The sequence below is a fragment of the Sceloporus occidentalis genome, unplaced genomic scaffold (genome assembly GCF_023333645.1).
Source record: "Sceloporus occidentalis isolate IW3139 unplaced genomic scaffold, rSceOcc1.0.p SCAF_138, whole genome shotgun sequence".
Classification (NCBI taxonomy): domain Eukaryota; kingdom Metazoa; phylum Chordata; class Lepidosauria; order Squamata; family Phrynosomatidae; genus Sceloporus; species Sceloporus occidentalis.
This window is the reverse complement of record NW_028317118.1, coordinates 1490252-1505352: the sequence shown is the minus strand read 5'-3', so window position 1 is coordinate 1505352 and position 15101 is coordinate 1490252. Positions and strand designations below refer to the sequence as shown.

The window sequence follows — 15101 nt, the reverse complement described above, 5'->3', positions numbered from 1 at the left end:
AGTTTGAGAGTGCTTTAACCGCCCTGGCTCATTGCTAGGGAATCTTGGGAATTGTAGTTGACAGTGGCACTAGAGCTCTCTCCCAGACCTAAAACACCTTGCAGGAGTCACCCAGTTCGAGTGCTTTCACTGCTAGGGAATCCTGGGATCTGTAGTTTAGGGTGGGACTAGAGCTCTCTGACAGAGGAGTTGGTCAGCATTCAAGAGAGATGAAAGTGCATTGAAAGCATCCCGCAAATCAAGCAAAAAGGGTGAGTCATCGCATGAATGATCACCCCACGCAATTGCGCAAAGAAAGCCACATCGGAACCGCACCATCACTGAATTTTGAAATGTAGATTTGTTTTTAAAAGCAGACATATAGAAAAATGATTGTCTAAACGCAGTGTGATCATGTGAAACCTTTATTACAATATGAAGTCAGAACAACGTAACAGGCAACCAGTACAAAAAAGATTTTGGAGGCTGGTATATCTGTCAGCAATGCCATGTGTATATAAAAATGGTGCATTAAAATACAACGCCAAAATGGATCCCAGTGGTTTCAGAAAGAAACATGCTAGACTTCAGTGCAGCAATGTTAAGGTCGGCTTGCAATGAGCCATTTGCCTAGCTGTTTCTGACAAAAGAATCATTCAGTGCAATGACACCATCAAGTTAATAATTCTATACAGGCAGCTTGGTTAGTAAATACCTATATCTTGAGGACTAGTATATTTTTTGTACATGTGTTACCAGGGGTCTGTTAGCAGGGCAGCAAAGGAGGGGGCATATGCTTTACATCCACCACCATCAGAGGTCTGCATGGAGAAATGTGCCTTGCACAGACGAATGTGTACACCTGGCATCATTTACACTAGAAGTGGTAGATCCTTGGCAGAGGTTTTTATCCTCATTGCTTTCCTGAACCTTCTAACAAGGTGCTCCAGTTCGACAGTGGAAGACACTCCCTCAGAGAGTGGTGCAGTCTCCCTCCTTGGAGGTCTTTAAACAGAGGCTGGATGGCCATCTGTCAGTTGGGGATGCTTTGGTTGTGTGTTCCTGCATGGCAGAATGGGGTTGGACTGGATGGCCCTTGGGGTCTCTTCCAATTCTATGGTTTGGTGTGGAAAACATGCACTCCCCACTGAGCTTTGTTCCCGCATAGCAAACTCCTCCATGTGATAGTTATGAGTATGTTGCAAGTTGTTTATGTGCTCTGTCTCTGTGCCACTGCAAATATTCCAAAGAGGACAGGGAGTTCTGCAGCGGGAAACAAAAGTGCCTAATCCATCTCTGAGCAGCTGACTGGTAATACCATCTTGTACATAGCCAAATCCATTCCTCTGAGTGTTGCTCTCATGCTGCTATCCCACCTCCATCCCTACCGGCTACACCACCAAATCCAACAACAAAGATAGTGCTGAGCATCTCCTATGGCAAGGGTAAGCATCATGTGGCCCTACAGCTGGTGGAATCTGTAGTCCAATAACCAAATGGCCACACACACATCCTCACCTCAGCTGACAGTAATGGAAACCTGACCGTATGAGAGGACAGGGCATATGGCTGCTTTCCTTCTCCCTCGTGAAAGTCACCTTTGAGAGAGCCTAGTTTGGGAAATGGGGACAGAAAGCCGTTTAAAGCTGCCTCAAAGAGAAAATGGTGCTTTAGAGCTCTCCTCTAAAAGTCAGCGGAAATCCTACAAGATAATGCTGCAGTCGACAATCTATTAGTTTAATGCGGTACAAACTTTTAAAAAGGAGCCTCTTGCTACACTATAGCACTACTACACTATATTATACCAATGCCAGAAATGAAGCAACAAAAAGCTCATGGTCTGCTTTATCTTATTGTTATGAGCCTTCCGGTCAACTCGGACTTATGATGACCCTATCATAGGGTTTTCTTGGCAAGTTTTATTCAGAAGGGGTCTACTGCCATTCCCTTCCTTTGAGAGCGGGAGTCACCCAAGTCACCCAGTGGGTTGACATAGCTGAGACATTAGTGTCTGCTACCTAGGTTTTATCTTTTACCGCTTCTTAAAGAATCGGCTTATCACAGTCATGTTACTAAAAGATAACTAATCCAAACAGCTTCAGTAAGACAAGATACACAAAGACAACAATGTCTCCCTAGTGAAATCAGCCAGCTGACATGACCTGGATCAGAAAAGCACCCATCCTTTGTCCTATAAAAAGAATTACTTTCTTTCTGAACAGGAAAGAACGGTAGCAGGCAAGCAAGCATGAAAGAACCAGGCCTGATTCCAGGGTTCAATGGTATAAAAACAGAATATAGAGGAAGCATTATGGATGGCAGAAGCCACACATGCTTTGAGGCAGACCCTTACTTCCAGAAGTGTGGGGTCCACTGTGTGTTTATGCCCTCTGCTGGAACAGCTGAGAAGCTGGATTCTGGAGGTTGGTATATCTGTCAGCAATGCTATGTGTGACTTGGTTGGTCTTAGACATTGCTTTATTATTGTCCTGAATATCAACCAGCCTATCAGTAGCACCAGCATCATGTTTTGATTTACAGGGAGCACTGGAAAAAGGGGACCTACAAGGGCAGGCAGCCATGTTGGTTCCAGCTGAACACAATGCAAGGGTCAACCAGATAGAAATGCAGAACATGTTTGTGTTTTTTAACATTTAGATTCTGTCCTTTCTCCAGGTTTGCTGAAATGTGTTAAAATGCTCTTCTTTTTTTGTGGTATAGGAAGCTAATCCTATTCTTTCCATGTTATTTCTGCCTCTGGTATTAAATATTCTGTTAAAGAAGTAATGCTCGGGAACACATTAACTTTGTTAACTGTCCAGAAAGGAGCAGTCCCTGGATATGTCAACATTACAAGCCACAAGGAAGACTTATTTGTATTGCATCACCAACCTTTGGCAGAAGTGGCCAATGTCTTTCTAAAAAGACGTACTAGGGTCCAATATGCCAAAATCTTTTGATCCTTACAAAATGGCTGCAATCCAACATCCCCTAGCATAATATAAATATCCACATGTAGAGATAAGCTAAGTCAGCTCTATGCAATCCCCATGCATAATAGCATCATTGCATCACACATGCCAATGACTGGGTGCCACTGCATGATGTGCAGGTGGAATGCACAATTCCAATGTGTAATGCACAGCTACAACACACAACATTGTTCTATGTTCAATTCCATTTCCTCCACTGTCAGCAGAATGTGTCTGTCGTGCCATGGTGAATAATTCACCCTAACATATAGTGTGGCTCATGCATGCATGTGTCACCAACAGGATGCCAGACAATATCAGGCAACTGATGTATGACAAGTGATTAGTTGGAGCTTCTTCGTACAGCACATGGTTATACTGTGGAATTCACTGTCACAAGATGTAGCAATGGTTACTAACTTGAAAGGCTTTCAACAGGAATTTGTTAAATTTGTGGAGGTTAAGGCCAGCAATAGCTACTAGTCAAGATCACTTGTGGTATCAGAGACAGTACGTATATCTGTTTTGGGGGAATGTGAGCTCAGTGGTGCAGTTGTACTCATGTCCTGACGGCAGCCTTTTCACAGGCAACTAGTAGGCCATTGTGTGAAAGGAATGCTGGACAAGATAGACCTTCAGACTGAAGCAGCAGGGCTTTTCTTTTGTCCTTAAAGATCTCATGACAGGTCAAATGCCTCCCCATAGAGTCTGTTTCATTCCCATTTATGCAGAGTCTTTGCAAACAGTTACTTTTTTCTCTTAAAGCCAGTGTACTCGCCCCTCTCACTAGGAAAAGCATCTCTGATTTTCCATCTGCAGCAGCTTGGTATCATAGCCCTTTCTTTCAGATCATCCTCCCCAAAGCGCCAGAGAATATACTGCTCGTAGGCACAGTGCCGAAGTTGCTTGTTGAGAGTCTCAGCCTTCAGATCCAACAAGGGATCTTTGTAGAGGAGGACAAACTCAAGCATTGGTCTGGAAGTGACAAGTTGTTCGAACAAAGCTGAAGCTGTGATACAAGCCCCATCCTTCTTTCGACAGCAGAGCTGCTCCCAATAGTGTTGAGCCGGGCGGCATTTTCCACAGCTGCACCAAGAAGGACGCTCATGGGATGAAGATGTGACCCCTTTGTTTTGCAGGGGCTGCAGTTCCTGGGAATTTCCAGGAGACATAATTTTATCCAAATCCTTCAATAGGAATTTGGCAACATGTGTATAATCTCTGGTTCTTCTCTGTAGTCAAGAGACAACATATGCATAATGTCAAACTTTTTAACTTCTTAACATCTACATGCAGACTTTTACGTATACACACAGGGAAATGCCCATAAGCTCATATATATGCACACACAAGAAATATGCTAACTGGCATGAATACGACACGCACACACTTGATCTTAGCCAAAAGGCCAAGAAGTGATAACTCACATGAATAATCTCGCCTTTAATATTCTGTAGACTTGTCTTCAACAATTTGTCAATCATAAAGATGTGAGGCTCGTCGACATATGTCACATACAACAAAGTCTGTTCATTAAAAGAGAAACAAAAGCATTTTTGTATCAACCCTTGATGTTTGTTTAAATTTCAAATAAAATAGCTGCAGAAGGCAAAAGCAAGCAGAAATCGTGCACGAGTCACTAAGGCAGAATAGAACTTATCAAAACTGTAACTTTAGTAAGAAACAAACATGATCCAAAGTCTGTTTCCTAGCCACCTTATCTCTTGTAGGAGATTCTTGTTCCCAACATGCACTGCCATGCCAGGGTCATGAGACTCTCTTTGCTTATCCATCCCCTTCATTGTGGCACATATGCCTGGGATGCCACTAGAGAAAGCAACTTCCCCAGAGCACATTTTGTCATTTTGAGAAATTGATTTACAAGGTTCACCATTTATTTTCATACAATTTTTTTTCTGACTGTGGCATACACTGAGCATTTTATTATTATTATTAACCTTTATTTATAAAGCGCTGTAAATTTACTAATCAACTATGAATTGTTGTTGTGTGCCTTCAAGTACTCTTGTTAAAATCTAAAAGTATTTTTAAAAATCCCTCAAATCTTACAGAACACCAGAAAGGTTTCCCTCCTCCTTGGCAGTAACCTTCTACCACATCAAGATCATTTTAGTTTGAGATGTGAGTAGGTCCTCTCACCATTAAAGCAGTGGACATACACTTGACATAATTAAAATTGGTGAAGGAAGGAAGGAAGGACGTCTTATCCCCATTTTTACATTACCTTTAGCCATAAACAGTGGTAGGCTATTACACTTGTCTCCCTTACCCATCTTGGTCCTGGCACCGATTCACACTTTTTCTTGTAGTAATATGCCTTCACTGGGTCCGACTTGAAGCAGGGAAATGTATATGATGTAATAAGAAAATCAACAGCTAGCTGAGCCTGCGAAGGGGGAAATGTGTTTTTATGTTCTTGTTGTCATAGTGGTAATGGATACTGGACAGATTCCTAACCTCACTGTATTTAAATAACAGTTTTGCTTTCCCTTTCCCCATTCCCTGCCTCTTTCAACAGCCACCTCACCTGCTCCACCAAGACAACAGTTCATAAAACCAAATTAAAGAGGGTAGCGAGGCAATTTTCTCAAGGAAGCCTGTTTTCCAGTAGGTTACTCTTTCCCAGGATAAGGCTGTGAGATTTTTTAAAAACCCAACTGTTTCTTACCAGGCCAAAGTAAGATAGTGCTGAACCTATGTACACCAGCAGCTCAAAGAAATCAAATTGTCCTGCCTTTGGAAAAAGAAAAAGATTAAAAAATATATTATTATTTTGTAAGTAAGAGTAAAGAGGAATTGCTTTTCAGTCTTATTTCTGGGAAGCAACAGTTGACTGCCTGTTGGAGAGAATCTGGTTTCCTTCCAGAAATGCACAGGTAGGTATGTATGTGTGTATATGATAAGGTAAGTTATTGAACATTGAAAGTGAATAGTAAAAACATGTTTAAAATTTTAAATTTAATTTAAAGGAAGTTCCCATTCACATCAATGGAAACGTTATTTCCATTGTTGAGGAGCACTATCTGAACTAGGAATATAGTGGCAGGGGGAGAGATTAAAACAGTTCACCCCATTGCCAGGGTCCTACCCTAGATTACATCTCATGCATTAATCCAACCACTAAATTTGTCATTTGGTACTAAAACTCTTGTCTCTCCAGATATAAGAATTAAAGAGGTAGAAAATGGAAAATGAGGATAACATTTACCATGCCAAACACAAGGATGTCAAAGCGTATGCCATAGGCTTTGATCAAGGTCCTCTCCTCCTTCCCATTGGCCTGCTTGTAATACCTGGCATATCTAGAAGGGTCAAACAATAAGTGTTGTCAAACCGGATTATTCCAGCAATGAGGATGTAGCCGTAGTTGTTTAAGATTTGGAGGCTGTCTGTAGGCCAATAAAGACCTACCTCCCAGAGCTTGTGAGAGGACAGTGTTATTCTCCAGAATTGGTTGTAGCTTGATGATGTTGCATTTGAGTGGTCTTAGTTGGGGACTGTAGGTAACCACTTGCTTTGCAATATTATAATAGGTTTGTATAGATGAAAGGCCACCACATAGCTGTAAATTCACTAGGCACAAAGGCAGTAAAACAGGCAATAAAGTCTGTCTTCTCCATTTGGAACTATAAAGTACCCCTCCCCTGCCCCCATTCTGAGAATTGAGCTTTCCTGCCCATGAGCTTCAAAGGCTGGCATACGAAATATTTTGTGCCTTCTGGTTGGTCCAATAAAGGTATCACAAAACGGATTTTGAATGGGGGGGTGTTGTTTTAGAGATTTTTTTTAAACAGCAAACACTCCTGCAACATTGTACCGCCCTACACACACTGGTGAGTCATTACATTTTCACTTCACAGCTTCCTACTTGCTCTTTCCCTTGGAAATCAAGCACTTTGCAGCACTTACATGAACTTTGATCTCCTCTTCCATGATTTATCCTCACTCGCTGAAGCATGTTTTACTGGCGAGGAGATAGCTAAGGTTCTGCTGGCATGTCCAACCCTGCGAGCTGTGTTTTCCAAAGCTGACAAAGCTGGATTTTTCCATAGCGGGAGCATTCTCCATAACAAATGTCTAGCCTCAAAATTAATGTCAACATGTGTGTTTTTTTGGTAAGGAAACAAGGAATAAAAATCATTTATGAGCCCTCCCTAATCAACTGCCACCAAAACTGAGTAAGTCAGTTTCTTAAGGATAGAAGCAGCAAAAGAAAATGGCAAAATCAAGGGGTTTTTCAAGCCATGGATGGTTGAATCCATGGATACAAAATCTGTGATAATAAGTAATTGCAACATGTCCTTTTAAAAATAAGTTTTCAAAACACTTGGTTTTTTTAAAGCATGGAGAAGGGAACTAAAATGTTCAAGATGTTAGATTCTGCACTTCGTAATAAAGTTATGCACAAGGTGATCACAGAGTAATGAAATGCACACAGCTCTATCCCGCAGCAGGACAAAATATCTGGGGATTCCAGTCCAAACAAAGAAGACTGCTGGCTCTTTCACACTATAGGATTACAACCCTGTCATTTTATTTTAGCTGCCATAGTCCATCCTATGGAATCCTGGGATCTTCAGTTTAGGAAGGCCCATTTAGCAGAGCTCTAGTGCTTTACCAAACTACAAATCACAGGATTCGATAGGATGAAACTAAAGTCGAATTATAGTGCTATAACTGTGTAGTGTGAAAGGGTCCCAGGAAGCTTGAAACCTCCTTTAATTGATACATTCCAGAACCAGAATCCCAAAGTAACAGGTCTTTATAAACTCCTTTTACCTAAAATTGTAGCCAGGGTATAATGCTTCATTTGTCTTTTTGTCATCCAGACGCCGGAAGCCATACGTGGGTCTGCAACGGTGAAGCCATTTGTCCAGGATACAATCCCAATTAATTTCAATGCCTATGATGCCACCCTTGAAAGAAAGAGTCAGATTTGCCCTTTTAAAATAGGGTGGATGGTCAGGGATGAAAAAAGAGTGAGAACTGAGTTTGTGCCTTTGGAAGTGACTAGTTCTGACCGCCAAACAAAAGTTGAATTGTATTTATATGCCGAGTGGAAAAAGCACTGCACTTTGTCAAAAGTGAGAGTCAAAAACAGGAAGCTGTTCTAGAAACACTACAACCCGAGTTTTGGAGTTTTCCATCCAGTCCCAACAAAATGCAATCTGTTTTGCCAAAGTATAAGAGAATGACACAAAGCATTGTGCCACAGATATTGGCTGAAAAGACAGCAAAATTGCCCAAAATGACATTATTTGTGGGTGGAGTCACAACAAGTAAATCCATTAATAACTTTTCTACAACTGGAGACCAAAGGCCAGGTCCAATTCGGACAACTATATTTGACAAATTTGCAGTGAAAGATTTTCAGCCCACCCCCTTAGAACCCACCAAGAGGATGGACCATAGCTACAGATCTCCAATGTGACCCCCTTGTCTCTTTAAAAATGCTTTTACAAAGAAATGTATAGCCAAGTATCTCTCAAAAAACCCTGCTGTCTTCCTTCAGCTCCTTTCTTCTAGGAAACAGCAACTAGCCAGGGCATAAAAGAGATACATATTCTATAAAAATAAGCAATGACACAGACCTGAACAGCCACCTCTGAGAAGTTCTCTCCTGCTAACTGGAGGATATCTCCCAGCCGGAAAATTGGACAGTATAGAGCCGTTCTCTTGTTGTATGTGCAGGAAATATTAAATTCTGGTGAAATATTTCTTCTGCAGAGAATCGGGGGAAATGTTTTTTATTGGCCAGGTAACACAAAACTCATTTTATAACACACAACTTCTATACACCTGGCCTTTATAACATACAAATATCTAAGTCAGGTAATCTACCCATTTTCCAGACCCATCTGTCCACAGAGCATCCATGTCACTAGGATTCAACAGATAGTGGAGAGAAGGTTGGGCCCTGTAGAAAAATGCTAGCAACTCACATATACATCATTTTTAAAAACATGGCTAGCATCTCCCAAAATAGTAGCAGTGGTTGATTTACCAGGAACAGGGAAATGCAGATTGCCCTACCTACTTTTTAAATACGGACAGCTGAAACAGACTTTTGTACTTACGTTGTATAATTAAACTTTGGAAAGTGGATGTTGTTTTTTATGAGTACAGTGAAGTTTTCGGCACTCTTCAGAATGGCAGGCCTAGAAGAATATACAACATCCAGTTGAAAAATTTCAAGCAAGCTCTTAGGTGCTGATTACTATAACCATCATCATACAATTCAGATGTTAGCTAGAAAGCCATCCTATATTTAATGCTGAGAGAATTGGAAAGCCTCCAGAATCTGAGAATAGTCCTCTTAAAGATTTTTAGAGCTGTAAATAAATCCAAATGGCTTTATGATTGCCACTAGACTAAAATGCTAATGGGAAGAAGATGGGAGGAGGAAATACAAAGAAAAGCATGATGAACAGCGCCTTACACTGGGGCACTTTTAATTGATTCCACAGGACACCAAGCCTTCACTTCACACGTTTTCAAAGTTGTGTTGTACTTCACACATTTGCCAGTCTGAATCCCTGCAGAGAGGAGAAATCAACTTTCATTCAAGGAACATCATCTTGGAGTTAATTACTCTTTTGTTTTCTTTTTTACCAAGAAGAAAGTAACTTTTACAACTTTATAAGTCAAATTGGATCCAAATTGATCCTGGTTATCACTGATTGGTAGGTGGCCATCCAATACCTTTAATAAAGAAATATGGAAATCATCTCTTAAAGTTAATTGCATGTCTAATATTTTTAAAGTAACTAACTTGCTTTTTCTTTGTTATTATACTTAAGCACTAATTTCATTATTCCTGCAGAACACTTGTTTTTAAAACTTTGCCCTAAGGCATGGCTAGGCAATTTGTGACCCGCCATCTGTCACAGGATTATAGCTCCCAATATCCCTCATGATTAGGTATTTTGGATAAGATTGACCGGAATAACAGGCCAAAAGCAGCTGGAGTGCCACAAATTGCTCATTTAAAGGAATCTCGATGCCAGCTCTTTTGAGTATGATTTATACCTGATTGTATGGTTGTGAAACTCAATCGTTAAGTGTCCTGTGGCACTTTAAAGACTTAACACATTTACTACTGTATTACCTTCTATGTACTATAGCCAAGCCCACTGCATCAGATGCTTTTCTTTGAGTTTTGTCCATCATGGAACAAGTGCAGAACAAATTTCTCAATAATGCAATGGAATAATAATAATAATAATAATAATAATAATAATAATGTTTTATTTTGACTTTGGATATTGTATTGTACTTCCTGTTGTACACCGCTTTGATCTAATTTGGAAAAGTGGTATATAAATAAACATTATTATTATTATTATTATTTGTATTTCCCCGCCTCTCCCAGATGGATCGAGCTTTGAACACACTGCAGATGGCTTTTGCAGCATGTTAACAAGATTAAATGTACATACCATTACTCTGGGGATCCATACGACCTTCCATACAGCTTCTGTCAGTAGAACAAACTGCTTTGGCAATGGGGAACTAAGCAAAAAAGAGATGGTGGATTAATATACAATTTGTACTTGAATATTTAGCAACATATGTTTTATTTTAGCCTTTAGTCTTCCTTAACAATTGCCTCTCTTATAATGGGCAACACACTGAACATAACAGCACCACTGCTGGCCAACCATTGTTTTATTAGGTTGATTTTCCCAGTTTAATACTTCAGGTTGGTTAGCTGAATTTTCACCAAAAGGGTCAAATGGTGGGGAGGAGGATAACCCCAAAACAGCAGTTTCAAAAGCCTATATTTCTAGACACTGATACTCATCTAGACACATGGCACCGAATAAACCCTGCATGTAACTTGTCAGCGAATTCAAAATGTACAATGAGTGCAAAGGGAGTTGTCTGGACTAGTTGTGACAAGTGTGTGCTTCTTTTTTACCCAATGGGCACAAATAGATGGAAAGATGAGTCAGTACTCAGGGATGTAGTGTCACCATAGTGATGAGAGACAAATTAAAAACATCTTCTGCTGTTCATGGAATAATTTTCCTCCCACCCACCCAACTGATAGGACCACTCACATTACAGTTACCTCGGGGCAAACTCCCTGGATCTGGTTTTCCGTCCTGATGATATTGGTTACCACAAAAAAGGAATCTATTCCCTACATAGAAAAGAATGGGGAGGGGGGGAGAGAGAAAAGAGAACTGTAAAACAGATTTGATCTGTCAAAACAATGGAAATCACATTCTCATAGATCTTTTAAAAAAGTATTCATTCATTTCTAAGACTCCTTTGCTTTAGTAACTCATGGAGATCACTGAAGGATGTGGGGTGCATCAACAGTACTTGCCAACTGTTCTTCCCCTGTTTTTCCCTTCTATTTGAACACCTGAGAGCCAACCCCTGAGCTACCTTGCTGCTCTCAGACATAGTGGACGACACTGTCTCATTGTCTATGCAGAAGGAAAATTCAACTGCCAGACAGGTAAGTTTTTGTACATGGAACAGAGGGCAAGGGGGTTGCCATGTTATTCTTCACTTCAGGCAGCAAAATGGCATAAAGTCTGCCATTTAAAATCCTGGTTCTAAGCCCATAGTCAGAAATCTGCTGAGCCTAAGAGGGTACACCAGAGGGACATGTGACAATCAATACAGACTAAGCTAAAAGCACACATTCTAAGAGGTTAGCAACAGTAGCACACAGGATGCTGGTCTAAACAGACCCAGGGTCCATCAGTGCTCTCTTTATGTCCTTGTAACCTAACTGTGGGGGGAAATGATTATTATTTTCGTTTATATCCTGCCTTTTTTCCAAGACTGGAACCCAGTGTCATGACTCACCCTCTAGAGGTCAAGGATTCATAGAGGAGGAAGCAGAGCACCAGGAGTCACCAGTTGGCTCTATCTGAGTCTAAGCAGCTGGGGGGTTGGCTCCCAGAGTCCCAAAGGTTATTAAGTAGGAGACGTTAGCTTTATTGGGGGTCTTGAAACAAATGCCTATAAATCTCCCAGCCACTCCTTGACCACTTGTTGCTTTCAAGCCTCCTTTCTTGGCAACTAGCAGTACTTTCAGTGTTTCTGTTCCTGTAGACTGTCCATGATTTACAACCCTGATTCACTTCTTGCTGGCTTTGTTTATGTGGACCCAGTTGATGATCACTTTATTGCTTCTCCCTTCTCCCTGCTGGATACCCTGTGACTGACCTGAGCTGTAGTATTAACTCCTCGACAACTCTTACAATCCATCCACCTAGATCCTGGGACACTTGCTTAGTGCATAGGACACTCAAGGCAGCTTACGCATTAAAAAGATTACAATGAAACACACAAAAAGTCAACATCAGTTTGGCACATCACTGGAATGCAGACAGGTCTGCTCCAACTTCAGTAACAAGACTCACCTGCATGGGAATTGTATATTCCGCTGTGTCCCAAATCCTCATATCAGTCTGAGACACCCCTTTCACTTTTGTGTGCACTGAGCTGATGACAGAGTCCTTCTTCTGATAGCGTCTGTCAGCAATAAGCACAGCACTGAAAAGACACAATGGAAAAGGGTTTTAGGTGTCTCATCTCATGAGTTCCCTTCCCCACCTCAATGTACCCATTTCCCAGATGGGAGAATTCAATCTAAAGAGAGGAAGGTCTCTCTAGTGGGGTTGCTAGGTGGTTGGAAGAAAAAAGCATCCCCTGCCCCTTTCAGTAACAACTCATTTTGTACAAATACATCGTGTACATGGTCATTAAAACTACAGAACATGTGTTGTCCACAACACTTTGCCACCAGCTAATAGTTTGAAATATAAAATCCATATTGTGTCTTGTGAATATGTTTTGGGATTTTAAAAAAAATAAAAATCTTATCTAGCACTGGTATACAGGAACAGCAGTTACCATTTATTTTGAAAGTAGCTCTTTAAGAGTCCCTGGCTACATCATAACATTCATTCTGTGTGGGTGGAAATGTCATGTGCCAACCTGACAAAGCTGAGCTTGTCTAGCAGAACCCTCTCGTATTAAGCAAATGCCCAAGTGTGTGATAAAACTACACTAAGGATGTGATCAGCTTGGTAGAGTATACTCTTGCACAACTCGAGTGGAAAAGTTTCTCCACTATGCAAACTAAGTTCCCTTCACTTCCACCCACTGACTTTTGTAACATTTTTCCTGAAGATTGGGATCGCAAAGGTTTTTTTTACCCTTTTGGTTGGCCAGGTTAAAATATTACATTAATATGGATTCTGGAATAATAAAACAATCCCTACTCTCAGGCTTACAGTCTAAAAGACATAGGGCCTTAACAGACAGGCTAAATGAAGTGACTTCAGGCCACTTTGGAGGTGTGCTGTTTAAACAATGCATATGTCCTAAGAGACCAAAAGCCGCGTGGAAGGCACGCTCTGGTCCTAAGGACCAGAGCACAGCTTCAGTGTGGTTTCCAACCTCTTAGGATGTGTGCATCATTTAAACAGAACACCTCCAAAGTGGCCCAAACCCACTTCATTTGGCCCCATCTATTTGGGTCCTATGTTATGTCTTTATGTGCCTTCAAGCTGCCTGCCAACATACAGTGAGCCCATGAATTTCAGAGGCTTTTCTTAAGCAAAGAATACTCAGAATTGCACTTCCCAGAATTCCATAGCATGGAGCCACAGCAGTTAAAGCAGTGTCAAACCAGATTATTTCTGCAGTGTGGATGTAACCAGTGTTGTAGTGGAAAGAGAACTTGCACGGTCAAAATGCCAGAACATTTTGACTAGCGGGACAAGGATGTTCTCAGTCATCCCACAATCTTTAGCTGCAGTTCTGACAGTAGATCCAGAAGTGGGGAGTGCTTTTCTCTGCAACAATATATTGTATCCCTGATGTAATGCAAAGTATTTTGGGGGGTGGCTTGGTCTCAAGTGGGGAATCAAGACTCTTTAGATTTATAAGAAACCTGTTCCTAGGGGAGATGAAGCTGGCAGATCATGCCATTGCTGCGGTGCACAGTCGGCACCATGCTCAAGAGTTGCATAGAAGGGGAAATCCTAATCCGGTGCAGATTGTGCCATTAACACTGCACAGTGATTTCCCATTTTGAGGGAAAGTCTCCCGTAAGTGCCGCGCTAGGGACATTTTCTTACAAATAAATCTGTCTGTGCTCAATGAGATTTACCATCTACTCAGTTTAGGATTGCCACCAGAGCACTCCAGCTTCTACTGTACTGTAAGTTATGCCACGGAGTGCTATAACACACTATAAACCGCCACTAAAGGTTTTAAATTTTAACTGCAGTGTTAACACTGCTGACGAACTGAAGTTCTCTGGCTGGTATGCAGTCTGTTAAAAATATAAAGTGCAACAATGCAACAATAAATGATGAAGCCGAATGCAAGACCAAGATAAAACTGATAGCAAAAAGGTAAAAAATTTCAGCTTTTAAAGCCAATTCAAACTACCAGAAGGGTAAAAATGTGTACAAGAACCAAAACAATTCTTTCAATGTTTTGTTTTGACACTGACCTTCAGCAAAAATTCAACTCAGTTCCAGCTGTGTTTTTTACACATCAGATCCCATGGATCTGATTTTAATAACCTCTTTTCCAAGGCTTGCAGCCCCAACTGCCTTTCTCTCCTTCTTTTCTCCCACTGCTGGAATTTCCCAACTTTTCCTTTTCGACTTACCAGACATATACGAAGACAGCAGTATGAATGGCCCATTTGAGGCTTCCATAGTAAACGCTCTGTACGCGGACGACTTTGTTAGTTTCGTATTCACAGACATTCTTCAGAGAGCAGCAGCCAGCCATGGCCGGGGGAGTAAAGATCTCGAAAAGAAAATGCACACTAGTGTCTCACAGAACAGAAGTTCCTTGGTTTCTGGCCACACACCCAGGCAGGCAAACCACACCACTTAAAGGCGCAGGCAAGAGGAAAAGAACAAATGAAGGCAAAGCAAATGGATTGTAACGATCATGACAAAGCTATTGCTCATTACAGAGTTCATTTTCAGGAAGGTGTGCTGCATACAAGAAGCAAAAAATGAAAGGAAAGGAAACACTCCAAAGAATAGCTTTGGTGGGTTTTCGGGCTCTGTGGCCATGTTCTAGAAGAGTTCACTCCTGACATTTCGCCAGCAGCATCTGTGGCTGGCATCTTCA

At 41.2% G+C, this 15101-nt stretch overlaps 1 protein-coding gene across 1 annotated transcript; it reads right to left on the bottom strand.

Moving 5' to 3' along the window:
* Positions 1-390: 390 nt before the first annotated feature.
* LOC149281157 (P2X purinoceptor 7-like) lies at positions 391-15005 on the bottom strand. Its single transcript, XM_089499703.1, has 13 exons — positions 14626-15005; positions 12359-12491; positions 11047-11118; positions 10412-10484; positions 9412-9508; positions 9050-9130; positions 8564-8693; positions 7752-7888; positions 6181-6274; positions 5641-5706; positions 5242-5358; positions 4379-4477; positions 391-4183 (listed from the first exon to the last, which is right to left on the bottom strand). Exons 1-13 carry the CDS (start codon positions 14748-14750, stop codon positions 3698-3700), a joined length of 1710 nt encoding a protein of 569 aa, XP_089355829.1. The 5' UTR covers positions 14751-15005; the 3' UTR covers positions 391-3697.
* Between the last annotated feature and the right edge of the window lie 96 nt (positions 15006-15101).